This window comes from Erigeron canadensis, chromosome 8, assembly GCF_010389155.1.
Source record: "Erigeron canadensis isolate Cc75 chromosome 8, C_canadensis_v1, whole genome shotgun sequence".
Lineage (NCBI taxonomy): Eukaryota > Viridiplantae > Streptophyta > Magnoliopsida > Asterales > Asteraceae > Erigeron > Erigeron canadensis.
The window spans coordinates 25,633,111-25,648,631 of NC_057768.1; the positions used below are offsets into that span (position 1 = coordinate 25,633,111).

Genomic DNA, 15,521 nt, shown 5'->3' on the forward strand with positions numbered 1-15,521 from the left:
TTATCTAAACTTAGGTATTGTAACATTAAAAAAAGTTACAGATTAAATCTTTAAATTTGATAAACATACATAACCCCTGAATTTTACATAAACCCTCCTGAAGTTTACATGAGATAGGTACTACATGTTTTACCTAACATTTCCTTTTTTTTTTATTAGGTAGTACAGATAAGTAGTTTTATTTAGTTTAAGTAGTTTTATGTAATATTAGTAGTGTTTAAGTTTTAAGGTAACGAAATTATGTAAAGTAGTATTATATTATTATGTGTTTTATTATTATTTAGTTAATAAAGGAAAAAAAATTACATTTTTGGAAGGTTATCGGGAGACCTCACTCTGAAGAAAAAGCCCTTTGAATAACTAGGCATCACATGACGGAAAGACATCAACTTAGTAGGTTATGCTTTGGGGGTTATGGGGGGGCCTAAGTCCCTATAAGGTTGGACGGAGCGCTCTGGGGAGAAGACCGGTATCCATCCGGTACCGGATTGAACACTACGCTGACCCCCGGTACCGATAGGGTAGGGAGCGAATTGGTGACCATGGTGCCGGTTTTGCTGCCGCTCCATTCAACCGTTACAATCATTAATTGCTTTCTCTTCCTTCCATTTTCTTGTTCTTCTTCCTTATTTTCTTCTCATTCTTTTTGTGGCTTCATGTTTCTTTCTTTCTGTTGCTACCGTCATTTTTTCCGGAGAGTATTAAATTTTTCCGATGAATGTGAAAGAAGAAAGAATAAGAGAATATAGATAGCGGGATAAACGTGTGGCTGCTTTTATTCTCAAGATCAATAGATTTTTATATAATAAAATTATATTATTTATTTATTTATTATTATTATTGTTGCCACTATCAGATTTCCATTACTTATTATTATTATTACTATTTTAGTTAGATTATATTAATTTTTATTTGAGAAAATAGAAAATAAATAAATAGAAAGGGTGGGGAGGGGTGGCGCTTCCCCCACCCTAAGGCTATAACCTTAAAATCCAACAATTAGCTCTAAAAACTCAAATTGGGGCAAATACATAAATTATACTAGCATAGTTTTCATGCAATGCGGCGATGATTGTGGCAACAACGGTGTGGTGGTGGGGGCGACAGTTGGTGGTGGAGACAGCGTCTAGTGGTATAGATAATTTAAAGGTAGTTAATGTAAAAAGTTAATGAAGATATTTTGGATAAATGACTGATATTGTAATTTAATTATTAATGGTATTTTAGATAATTCTCCATAACTTTTAAAAAGATGATTGTTTTATTTATTAAATAATATAAAATTATAGATTAAGTGTATATGGGAATTAAGATTAAGAAATAAGAGTATTTTAAATATAAAAAATTACTAAATTTTCTAATAAATTAGAGATAAATATGTTTTATAAGAGATTATATGTATAGATGTGAAAATAAGTTGCCACAAATATTATATAATTATCACCAAAATTAGAAAATGATATTACAAGAGAAGTCAAATTTGTTTTAACTGAAATCTAAATACCTGACCCAATCCAAACCCTATTTGAATTAAATCCAAGTAACTCAGAATTTTCATTCTATTTGAGTAATGGATTTAGGCTATCTATACTATATTATAAAACAAATAGGGTTTCAACTTTCAATTTCAATAATATATACATGATAATGCATGATGTATCATACGAATGCCTACAATTTATATCTCCTCCATAAATCATTTTAGTCGTCCAATTTTTTCAAAATCTTTTATCTCAAAAACCGTACATCGATAAGTTATAAAAATTATATGGGTGTTCTTAAAATTTGATGTTTATTAATTAAAGATTTCATTCGATATACTTTCGACGAATTTTTTTAAATCCGAGGGCGGAGCCTGTACGGCTAAGGCATTTACCTATGAGACTCTATGACATATCACCTCTTATGACCTATCACCATCACTATCTTACCGTCGCTACGCGCGGGTATTTGCTCTCGTATCTATAAATAGGGTTTCAACTTTCAACTTTCAATTTCAACAATATATACATGATAATGCATGATGTACCATACATCAACGCCTACAACAATCTCTCTTATCTACAAATCATTTTATTCCTCTAATTCTTTCAAAATCTTTTATCTCAAAAATCGTACATCGATCAATTATAAAATTTCATGTTGTTTCATTAGAAAATGTCATTCGATATACTTTCGACGAATTTTTAAATCTGAGGACGGAACCTGCACGGCTAAGACATTTGGATATGACATCACCTCTTATGATCTATCACTCTCACCATCTCACCGCTGCAACGCGCGGATACTTGCTCTCGTAATTCTTTAAACCGGTAGTTTCTCCATCCTATTATTAGATATTGTGATCGACTACCTAACTGAAGGCATACATATTTTTTATTTGTAAAACCGAAGGGGATCCTTCGTATGAAAGGCGCCGACACGGTTACATTCTCTTGCTGGCTAAGCTAAAGTAAATCGCAAGAAAAAAATAGTCCAAAATAATCCTAATATCTTATCTTCACATACATAAATAAATAAAGTATACAAATAAAAATATATAAACAATTAAACATACCTAAAAAAAACGCTGACACATAAATTTTGCCCATTCTTTTATCAATTTTCAAATAAATAACCGACAAATTAATCGATATCGATATCACACCATTATCGTCAATGACAACCACCACCAACACTAGTACTACTCAAGAAACATTCACGGCATTTTACGACGGTTGGTTGAACCGCCATAACACCCTTCAACAACAACTAACAACCATCATCCGACAATCCAACAACAACATTAATGTCGAACACAACGAGCAACTTCACAAATTAATCCAACAAGTATCTACTCATTACCAACAATATTTTGACCAAAAATCATTAGCAATTGAAGAAGACATATTTTTAGTATGTTCTCCACCATGGTTCACTCCATTTGAACAAGCTCTGTTTTGGGTAACAGAGTATCCACCTTCACTTGTTTTTAGGTGTCTTAATGACCTAAACTTGACAACAGACCAAGCCCAAAAAGTCGAAACGGTTCGGGCCGAAACCGCGAGAAAGGAATTGGAGATAGGCGAGGCTATGGCAATGGTTCAAGAAAGTTTAGCCGCGGCTCCATTGTACGGGTTGGTGAACCGGGCTGAAAGATTGGTGGATGGAGAGATTGGTGAATTGGATGATGCGATGGAGGAAGTAAAGGAGGCGATGCGGGTGGTTTTGGTGGCGGCGGATGGGTTGCGGGGGAAGGCGGTGGGGGAGGTGTTGTCGGTTTTGGAGGTGGCCCAAAAGGTTAAGTTTTTTGCTGCAATTGGGGAGTTTCGTATTAGGGCTAGACGGGTCGGGTTGGGAATGGGTGGTGGATAGGTTTGGTTTGGTTTATTTGAATTAAGTATTAGTTTTTTGTAATGTGAATATATATCCACATGTGATATATACACAATTAACTTTTGGCAAGCTAGTGGCGATATATTCTATAAGTTTTTGTCGTCTGATACGTTGATTATCGATATTGTTTGTAACAGATGAAATGAAATATAGATATAGATTTGGTTTGACATGCATTGAAAAAGATTGTAGTCCAATTTTGACTTAAATTTTCTGTTTTCTACTTTCATCTTGAAAAAATAAATTTATATTATATAATATATAATATTTTATATAAATATATATTTATATATACATGAACGTATTGAGTTTTCAATATAACAAATTCATTTAGCAAGTCTTTGTAGCATGTTTTTATATTGTTTGATACCGTATGGTAATATGATATGATATTTGTTGCTCCGTTTTTATTATTTATGCTGAGTTTTTTTTTGGTGTTTTGGGTTTGAAATGATTTCTAATTTTTATTTATTTATGTTGGGTTTTTTGTGTTTTGGGTTTGAAATGATTTTAGTTGTCGAATGAACAAGGGTGGTGGCAGTACCTATGCCGCTAGGGAACACTGGCACCACCCTAACGGCATGGGCTCATTTTAGATTGGCTCGTTATGTGATGTCGTGCATACTGCCATATGAAGAGACTGCTCAACGGTCATATATCTGTTGGAAATAAAGCAGTTTATTATTATTATTTTTTTATCTTTTCGTCTATCTATACTGAACTAACTTTAATCCATAACTCATCTTCAAGAACAAGAAGATGTCAATGAATGAATAAATCAATAAGCAAGATGAAAGAATTATGTTTATGATTCTTTCATAGGCAATTTATTTTATTGTAAACTAATTCAAGAAGAAATCATTCTAAATGTTCATAATCATAAGGCCAAAGTACTTTTTTTGTCCCTGTGGTTTTTCGAATAAGCATTTTTCATCATCGCCGTTAACTTTTGGCTAAAATCGTCCATGTGGTTTGCATTTCGTCCTTGCCACTATAACTTTGCGGTTAAACCCCTCACATGCAAGTCACGTGAGGGGCATTTTCGTCTTTCCATGTGGTTTATCGTTTTTGCATTTTTCGTCCTCGCCGTTAACAATTCCAGGAAAAAATCTCAAAAAAAAAAAAAATCAAACAAAAATTACCGTACCAATTTAATCTTCAAACAAAACAAAAACCTATATATCTACATTTGAGGATATGCTCAATCACTTTCAAGTGCAACCACGTACATACAATATTTTAAATACCGGTAGTATACCCGTAATACCGGTATTGGAAGGTACCCCGCTACAACTATTTCTGATATTTTCGGTATTACCGTTCCGGTACTTCCAGTATTCACATTTTTTATTTTTTGAATTTTTTAAAAAATTATTTTTACAATACATTAATGTTATTTTTTGTAATTTGTTATAAAGTACATATTTGTTTTTTTTAGTGAATTCTAATTATATTTTGACTATTTTCGTAGTAAGTTTTATAACATTTTTTTAAAAAATAAAATAAATTAAATTAATTGTACCGCCGGTATTAAATTAGATCCTCATATGTATGTGTATATATAGGTTTTTGATTTGAGTTTGTTTTGATTTTTGATTAAATTTTTGTTTGAAAGTTTGTTAAATTCAAGGATGAAAAATGCAAAAATGACAAACCATAAGGACGAATTTTGCACTTAACCATAGGAACAAATAGGTGAAAAGACATATATGCCCCTGACGTGCAAGGCACGTGAAGGGATTAACGGACCCAAGGACGAAATGCAAACCACAGAGATGATTTTAACCAAAAATTAACGACGAGGATGTAAAGTGCTTATTCGAAAAACCACAGGGACTAAAAAAAATACTTTGGCCTAATCATAATGACCTTTAAGTAACATTAACAAGCTAGACCTCTCTATATTTATATTTTAAGAAAAAAAAACCAAAATAAATGATTATTGTTCCATAAAATTAAAATGACTTGACAAAACTCTTTATATTCCACTTAAAATAAAGAATTACTTGATTGGGTAGACTTATTAAATAGAGAAATTTAGAAAGATTATATGGTCCATCCTACTTGTACATTAGGCTTTTTTTTCTTTTACATTTTTGTATACTTTTCTGTTTCAACTTTCAACAATACACTATTTTATATAAACTTTCATTCTGCAAACCCAAAATGAAAACATATATATTGAACCACACTTAAATTGCAATATCAACCTTTGTTATGTATGAAAGTTACACTTTAACCAATATGTAGTTTGGACTTTGGACTATATGTTATCAATAAGGCTCCTTTTAAAATACGAGTATCATATATATTGAACCACACTTGTATTGCAATCATTACTAAATTACCTGGTGATAAATAAGGAATAAGGAGTCATGTTTTCTCATCATAAGATGTCTTAAAGTTTTATTTTTTGATATTCTCTGAAAAGGTTCTTTAATGTGAAGCTGAGTAAAACAATGTATGCTGGATCTCTCAACATATTCACGAGTAATTCATACTTCTTTATATATATATATATATAGAGAGAGAGAGAGAGAGAGAAAAGTGAGTATGAGGCTATTATGCACCCAACTTGGGTGAAACCCCTCACATACCAATATTTTAATATTTTGAATAAATGTTTGGCCCCCCATAATTTTTATGGTTTAAAAAAAAAAGATATGTGAGAGGTTTTTCACCCAACTTAGATGCCTAATAGCCTCATATTCTCTTATCCATTTCTATACTAAATAAAAGACAATTGTCTTTTAAAAGTATTTTTAGAAAATTTGTGATATGGTAAGTCTACATTTTTTTTAAAAAGGTCTTTATTTTAATTATGATGTCATAAATAATTTACAATATTTTTAATTAAAAATAGCTCACTAAATACTTATTTAAAGTTCTTAATCTTTTATTACAAATAAAGAAATTTTTTTATAATTATTATGTTATTAAATTCTTATATAATTATTATGTTTTTCAATTTATCATCTCCATATCGATTTATAATTAATAACAAAAATTACATACATATTTTATAGTTTTATAATTTTAATTAAAACGTCCGATGTAAACCCGGGTAAATTTGCTAGTATATATATTAATATATGGATAGTGATATTTACACCACTAAGTTTTAACATACGCCACCAATCACATTCTATAGTATTGTATAATAGAATACCACTAGCATTTTTACCCGGGAAAAAAAAAAAACTCTTGTGATATAAGTTAGAAATCATTAAGCTGGAAACCTGCCAAAAATTTGACACTAAAAGATGTAATAAAAAGTAAAGAAAATAAAACTTTGGTAATAAAAGTTTAAAAACCAATATCTATGCGTTAAAAAGTATAAGAAAAAAAAAAAACCTTTCAGATCCAGACTTTAAAAAATCAAAGTTATGGTGCAAAAAATACAAAAAAATAATTTTTTTTTAGCAAAAGTTAAGAAAACATGTTATATGTTGAAAAACAAAGAAAATGAAACGTTGGTTGATAAAGGTAAAAAACGCAAAGTTATGCGTAAAAAAGAAGCGAGGATGAAACTTTGGCGGCAAAAATTTAAAAAATAAAAAGTTATGAAAAAAAAAAACAAAAGAACGAAAACTTTAAAACAAAGTTTTCGTGACAAAATTTAAAAACCAAAAATTATGTGGCAAAAAGTAAAACGGGAAAAAGTAAAAAAACAACGTTTTCTTGGCAAAAGTTTAAAAAGTAAAAGTTACGTGGTAAAAATAAACAGAAAGACAATTTATTTGGTAATATATATGCTTTAGATGGGTTGTACCTAATGTTTAAGGAGTTGTACTTTAAATATGAAAGTTGACGGACGTTAATAAAAGGACTTGATTTGTAGTACTTTTTGTCGGTATACTTAACGGCCGTTAAATCTATTAACTGTTTTTGTTTTATATATACAATATATAGTTGTACTTGAAGCTTCACATCTTGTACTTTTAGCTACAGTGGAATGTGTCTCACAAACCAAACTTGATTTTTAGTATAATAATATAATATAATATAATAATTAGGTGTACGGCTAAAATTAGACAATAACATCGCACACAATATATAGAGTTTTTTTCCAAAATAGTGTAATGGGAAATTTTATTTACCAAATTAGTATGTTTTTAAAAATATTTATCATTTTGGTTTAAAATTTAATTTAACATTATATAGTATTATGGTATTACATCAATATACGTTAAATTTACAAACAATTATCTTTTTTATAACCTCCACCAATCATCTTACATTATATTTTATTATATGAAATTGATTAAAACTTTGAAATTTTAAAATACTGAAAATAACTAATGAGTAAACTCTCTAAATAATCTTTTTCACAAATTGTTATTTTTATATTATCTTTTTATAATCTTCGTCAATCATCTTACATTATATTTTATTATATTTTTTATAACTAATAAGTAAACTCTTTAAATATCTTTTTTAGAATTTGATTTGTTACCGAAATAAGATGACTTTGTAGTTATATTTTAGATACTGAATCATAAAAGATAAACTTTGCTTAAGATCTTGAGGGTTACCCATGCTGACCCATTTAGCCAATTTTAATAATAAATGGTTTTCTAAAAATTAAAATTTTGTAGCGGTATTTGAAAGTCAGATCTTGAATCCGATTACCGGATTATTCATTTCATTTTAACCAAAAGTCTAGATTATTCATTTCCTTTTTAACCAAAAGTGTAAGTGTTACTCGTATTTATATATTTGTAAATATGTAATTCTGATAACGTTTTTGAATCTCATTACAAAATTATTCAGTTCAACCGTTAAATACAAATTTAAAAAAAAATTTTATTCAGTTCATTCTGACGAAAAGTTTCAATTGTTTTTTTTTTTTTTTTCCAAAACACATAAAAAAAATTTGACAGTCATTACATGCGTATAAGTTGTAAGAAAACCAATTACTGTTATTGTTATTTTTATAAAAGATGAATAACAACACTATAACGGGTAAAGTAATGTTAAATTAGTTTTAAACTTAATGAAAAAAATTGTTAACTTAAGTTCCAACCCAAATTGGTAAATAAATTTAAAACTATACAAATTTAGCAAATAATTTTTTCTAACTACGGAAAAAAAAACTCCAATATATAGATAGCTCACATAAGTTAAAAGGCGTGGACTTTAATAAATTCCCAATTTGAATATTGTCATCTTCCTTGCTTCTTGCTAGGCATCTTAAAGTCAAGCCGACATTACTTTTATACTTCCCTGAATCTTCCCTAAAAAAAAAAACGAAGCGCGTAACCTGACCAGGCGAAAAGGTGTAACCCGACCACCCATTATTAGCGGCGACGTAGCCGCAAATAGTGGGCCCCCTCCGTCAGTCAGCACCTGCCAGTTGACCGAATCACGTGGTTGTGGCCCCCACTATTAGCGGCGACGTCGCCGCAAATAGTGGGCCCCCCACTGCATTCTGTCGTTATAAACCACGCTATCTCTTCTTCTCCTCTTCTCCGTATTATTCCTCCTTCTCCTCCGTAAGAACTTTCTCACTTCCTCCATAATTTCTTTTCTTCTCCATTCGTTTAACTCACAAAATCCGGCCATCTATCCCCTCATCATCGTTATCGACAATCCTTTTTACACGACCCACGTTTTTCGGCCTTCCGGAGTCCATTTTTAGGCGCGGTTTCAGCGGCGACATTTTTCCGGCGAATAAGTTTTCCGGCCAACAAGTTTTGCGGGGAACGTATTTTCCACTGATATACGGCAAACCAGATTTTTTTGTTTTCCGGCAAACTCCGGCGATTTACTTTTCCGGCGACTAAATTTTTTCCGGCCAGCCAGACAGTCCGTTTTTTGTTGTACTCATTTTTCCGGTGAACCATTTTTTCAGACGAGGTAACACTCATTTACCTTTTAAATAGTTGTTTTTATTTTAATACATAATAATGTTATCAAATATTTGTTTGTTATAGAAATGATTAGTTATAGAAAATAAATGTTATATATGTTTGTTAGAAAATATATGTTGAAAAAAAAAGTTAGAAAATATGTGTTAGAAAATATTAGTTATATAAATGTTATAGTTTAATGTTATATAAAATATATGTTTGTTATAGAAAATATATGTTAGGAAATGTATGTTAAAAAACAAGTGTTAGTAAATATATGTTAGAAAGTATTAGTTATAGAAATGTTATAGTATTATAGTTAGGAAAGATTACTTATGTTATTATAGTTAGGAATGATATGATTTTTAGAAATTCATTAATTTTTAGGAAAACATTTGTAGTTATAATTATTGTTTATTATAGTTCAAAATTAGATGATTGTTAGAAAAATTATGGTTATTGTTAATATGATTGTTAGTATTATCTTAGAAAACACTTTTTAGTATGATTGTAATTGTTAATATAATTGTTATTAGGTTAGTATTAATGTTAGAAACGAAGGTTTGAAAAAAAGTTGCAAAAATGTGGGCATTTTAGGTATAATAATTTTGAAAAACAATTTTGTGTCCAAAATATGTTAATTTAATTTGCACATTTTTTATGACATTTATGTTTGTTTATATTATTTTATAAATTGTGTATAACTGATGTAGGTTAAAATGGCTGCACTTCACGGCGGAGATGGTGGCAACGACCCTCCAAATTGGGGGTGGAACCCCGAATGGGGTTGTAGGCGTACGGGTAGTAAGTATATATAAATGTACGTTGCATATAAATATATGGTATATATGTATATATATATATTTGTTATTTTATTTTGTTTTGCAGGTATTAGCACAGCGCGAGTTTCAGAATTCGGGACGCCGAATCTCACTTATGTTGAATAACGATCTCAGTAGGTGGCAGGCAATCGGGGACCACGCCAAGTGGTACAAGAGCTATTTGGGGACCGAACACCTCATCAGTTTCAAAGTCCCCAGCTTCGCATTCATATTCACCGTCTACATCAGGTTGCTCAAACACATTATCCGGCACTTCAATACGTACGTTTTCTGGGTCTGCCCAAATATCCTCCAAACTATCCATCTGAAACAATTCAAGTAAACATCTATCTCAGTAACTATTGATGGTGTCCATACTATATATATATATATATATTTACAAATACGTATAATATCTATATCTATATTCATAATACATATATATATATAAACAATAAGCTTGAAAAGGAAAAGATACACAATACCAGCAACTACAAATATGTAATGAAAATGATGATTCCTATGTTTGAAATTTATTTTCGAAATACACAATGATTCAGTATGAAAACCACGACTTTATGGTATTGCGTATATTATTACTTGCTGTTTTTTTCAAGTGTACGATATATAGTTGGACATTCCATATATATATAGTGTTTGAAGTATGACATCTTTTGAAAACGATGATTCCTATGCGATACCATCTTTTGATCCTATCAAAATACGTCAAATAATCATTCCCGATATGTCATAAACCATTCCCGATATGTCAGAAACCATTCCCGAGATGGCAGACTGACAGACTAGTGTGACAGACTGACGTGGCAGATGCCACGTCATCACTATTTGCGGCGAGACGTCGCCGCTAATAGTGATGACGTGGCATCTGCCACGTCAGTCTGTCACACTGGTCTGTCAGTCTGTCGGGGGTCCCACTATTAGCGGCGACGTCGCCGCTAATACCCTGGTGGGGTTGACCGTTGACCTGGTGGTGTAACCCAAACTGCCCAAACACATATGTATATTGAACAACCCTTGTATTGCAGTCACTACTAATTAGTAATAATTAAGGAGTGATATGTTTTCTCGTCATAAGAGGTCTTAAGTTCTATTATCTGATATTCTCTGAAAAAGGCCTTTAACGCGAAGGTGACTAAAATAATATATGCAAGATCTCTCAACATTCACGAGTAGTTCATACATTATATATATATATATATATTTATATAGACTTTCTGTTTAGTTTTGGATTCGCTGACAAGACTTGCTCGCTGACGTATGTCGTTAGCAAGTCCAGTGACTCTCTTCAGCAGGTTGTATGTTGCCCAATTTGTTGGTCAAGGCGGGAAGAATTTAAACCAGATGAAGACAAAAGTCACTTAGTGGTTTCTCCAACTGTAATTTACCTTGTATGGCAAAGGTACAGTTGGGACTAAAACTAGGGTTTTCTCTCTCATACCCGTTTTGGTAAAGAAGACAAAGGCTCTTGCATGGAAGTACTTAGAGCCAATAGAATGTCGACAATCATCATCCTATCACTATCATTGTAAGACTGTGTTGCCCTAATCCTATCCTATAAAAGGCAACACAGCCGCAACACAATACTTTGTGTTTGTCACCATAAAAAGTGTGTGTCACTTCACTTGTAATTGTTCAAGTTTTTAGTGTGTCTAGACTTAGCAATTACTTTGTTCATTTGTATTCTTGTAAGTCAAGTTGTAATATCGACCATGTATTCATCGTTTAATCAATGATACATATGATTAGACTTGCCTAGATTCCTTGCTTTGAACTTGTTATTGTTCTTGTTATTTATTTTCAGCTCTTTACATTTCTCTTAATTAATTATAATACAAGTTGTGCATATTCGTGGACTGTCACTTTTCTTATTTTGATAACTAATTTTTTCGCAAGAATCATGAGAACTCTCATATTATCTATTGGATCATATGTTTTTTGTTCATTCACATGTGAAATGATATAAAAAAGTATATCGTAGAATAAACTTTTTTAAAAAAACCTTCATAATAGCTATTGTTAAATTGTGAATGAATATGTTCACGTTTTCATTCACATGTTAACAAACGGGTATATATATAAGGTTTTGAAAAAAACTTTTTTCTGCAATATATATTTTTATAACACTTTACATTTGAATGAACAAAAAAAACATGTGCTCCAATACATAATTTAAAAGTTCTTACAAAAAATGGGTTCTCAAAATAAGGATCATATATATATATATATGGACACTCAAATAAGAACAGTCTTAAAATAAGAACACGGTGAGAACACTTAAAAACATCATTTTGATGCATTAAAAGTCCATAAAACTAACATAGTGCATAACTAATTATCATTATTTAAGTGTTTAACAACACATTGTCATGTAAAAATCGAGAAATTCATGTTTTTTGTTTTGTGCATCCAACAAAAAACGTGCCTTTCTCGATTTTAACGGATCAATATGTTGTTAAACACTTAAATAATGATAATTAGTTATGCACTATGTTAGTTTTATGGACTTTTAATGCATCAAAATGATGATTTTAAGTGTTCTCACCATTCTTATTTTAAGAGTGTTATTACTGGAGTGTTATCAAATAAGAACAGTTTTAAAATAAAAACACGGTGAAAACACTTAAAAACTACATTCTGATGCATTAAAAGTCCATAAAACTAACATAATGTATAACTAATTATCATTATATAAGTGTTTAACAACACATTAGTCTTTCAAAATCGAGAAAATCATGTTTTTTGTTTTATGCATCCATCTTGGATACATATTCATCAAAATGATGCATCCAACAAAAACGTGATTTTTTCTGATTTTGACGGATCAATGTGTTGTTAAACACTTAAATAATGATAATTAGTTGTGCACTATATTAGTTTTATGGACTTTTAATGCATCAAAATGATGTTTTTAAGTGTTCTCACCGTTCTTATTTTAAGACTATTCTTACCGGAGTATTTCCATATATATATATATATATAACTATCTTTTATTTGTTTTACTTTAATACTTATTTTATTTTACCTAAAACCTATATACATATATACCTATATAGGGTGACAATCAAATAAGAACAGTTTTAAAATAAAAACACGCTGAGACCACTTAAAAACTGAATTTTGGTACATTAAAACACCATAAAACTAACATAGTGTATAACTAATTATCATTATTTAAGTGTTTAAGAACACATTGGCTTTTCAAAATCAAGAAAGTCATATATGTTTTTTGCTATATGCATCCATCTTGTCTAGGATGCATATTCTTCAAAATGATATGTCCAACAAAAAACGTGATTTTTTGATTTTGATGGATCAATGTGTTGTTAAACACTTTAATAATGATAATTAGTTATGCACTATGTTAGTTTTATGGACTTTTAATGCATCAAAATGATGTTTTTTAAGTGTTCTCACCGTTCTTATTTTACGAGTATTATTACTGGAGTGTTACCATATATATATATATATATATATAGACACACATTGATCCGTCAAAATAAAAAAAATCACGTTTTTTTTTGTGCATCCATCTTGGATGCATATTCATCAATATGATGCACCCAACAAAAAATAAGATTTTTTCGATTTTGACGGATCAATGTGTTGTTAAACACTTAAATAATGATAATTAGTTATGCATTATGTCAGTTTTATGGACTTCTAATGCATCAAAATGTAGTTTTTAAGTGTTCTCATTTGTTCTCATAAACTACATTTTGATGCATTAAAAGTCCATAAAACTAACATAGTGCATAACTAATTATCATTATTTAATTGTTTAACAACACATGGATCCATCAAAATCGAAAAAAATCACGTTTTTTGTTGGATGCATCATTTTGATAATATGCATCCAAGATGGATGCACAAAACAAAAAACGAGATTTTTTCGATTTTTGAAGGATCAATGTGTTGTTAAACACTTAAATAATGATAATTAGTTATGCACTATGTTAGTTTTATAGACTTTGAATGCATCAAAATGATGCTTTTAAGTGTTCTCACAGTTCTTATTTTAAAAGTGTTCTCACCGGAGTGTTACCATATATATATATATATAAGGACAATCAAATAAAAACAGTTATAAAATAAGAACACGATGAGAACACTTAAAACTACATTTTGATGCATTAAAAGTCCATAAAACTAACATAGTGTATAACTAATTATTATTATATAAGTGTTTAACGACACATTGGTCTTTCAAAATGAGAAAATCATGTTTTTTTGTTTTGTGCATCATCAAAATGATGCATGCATATAAAAAAAACGTGATTTTTTCGATTTTGACGGATCAATGTGTTTTTAAACACATAAATAATGATAATTAGTTATGCACTATGTTAGTTTTATAGACTTTTAATGCATCAAAATGATGTTTTAAAGTGTTCTCACCGTTCCCATATATATATATATATGGGAAAAGTGAATATAAGGCTGTCCGACACATAATCTTAGGTTTGGAACCCCTCACATACTAATTTTTTAATACTTGTTGAATTTTAATTAAATCACATGGCCCCCCTGATTTTTATGGATTAAAAAAACAATATGTGAGTGTTCCACACCTAAGCTTAGCTACCTAACAGCATTATATTCCCATCCCCCATATATATATATAATGCTTATTTTTTTTACTTTAATACTTGTTTTATTTTACCTAAAACATATATATATATATATATAGGGTAGAGATCTTGGAAGAAGGTGTCTTAAGGAGAGAAGGTCCTATGAACCAATCAGAACGCGACATGTGTCAAAATGAAAAAAATGCGCGGTGGCATTTTGGTAAATAAATCAAACTTTTCTGAAGTGATCAGCCTGGGTTCTGATCAGCTTGGGTCTGGGTCAGCTTGGGTTCTGATCAGCTTGGTTGGTCAGCATGGTTTGTCAGCTTGGTCAGCCTGGGTTCTGATCAGCTTGGGTCTGGGCCACTTTGGTTGGTCAGCATAATCAGTTTGGTCAGCTTGGGTCTGGGTCAGGTTGGGGTCTGTCCAGGTTGGGTCAGCTTGACACAATTTACACATAATCTACACAAATGTAGATTATGGGTTTTGGGTCAGCTTGGGTTCTGGGTTGGGTCAGCTTGGGTCAGGTTTGGGTCAGCATGGGTTCTGATTAACTTGGTTGGTTAACAAGATCAGTTTGGTCAGATTGGGGTCAGGGTCTGATTGGGTCAGCTTGGGGTCAGGTTAGGTTAGCTTGGGGTTGGGTTGGGTCAACTTGGGGTCTGGCTCAGGTTGGGTTAGCTTAGTTAGCTTGGGTTGGGTCAGGTTGACACAATCTACACAAATGTAGATTATGGGTTTTGGGTCAGCTTGGGGTCAGGTTGGGTCAGCTTAGGGTTGGGTTGGGTCAGCTTGGGGTCTGGTTCAGGTTGGGTCAGATTGGGTCAGCTTGGTTAGCTTGGGTTGGGTCAGCTTGATACAATCTACACAAATGTAGATAATGG

The 15,521-nt window shown here is 31.1% G+C and overlaps 1 protein-coding gene across 1 annotated transcript; it reads left to right on the top strand.

Annotated features, from left to right (window-relative positions):
- Positions 1–2,558: 2,558 nt before the first annotated feature.
- LOC122579667 (protein ZW2-like) lies at positions 2,559–3,545 on the top strand. Its single transcript, XM_043751882.1, has one exon. It carries the CDS (start codon positions 2,659–2,661, stop codon positions 3,352–3,354), a length of 696 nt encoding a protein of 231 aa, XP_043607817.1. The 5' UTR covers positions 2,559–2,658; the 3' UTR covers positions 3,355–3,545.
- The last annotated feature ends 11,976 nt before the right edge of the window (positions 3,546–15,521 follow it).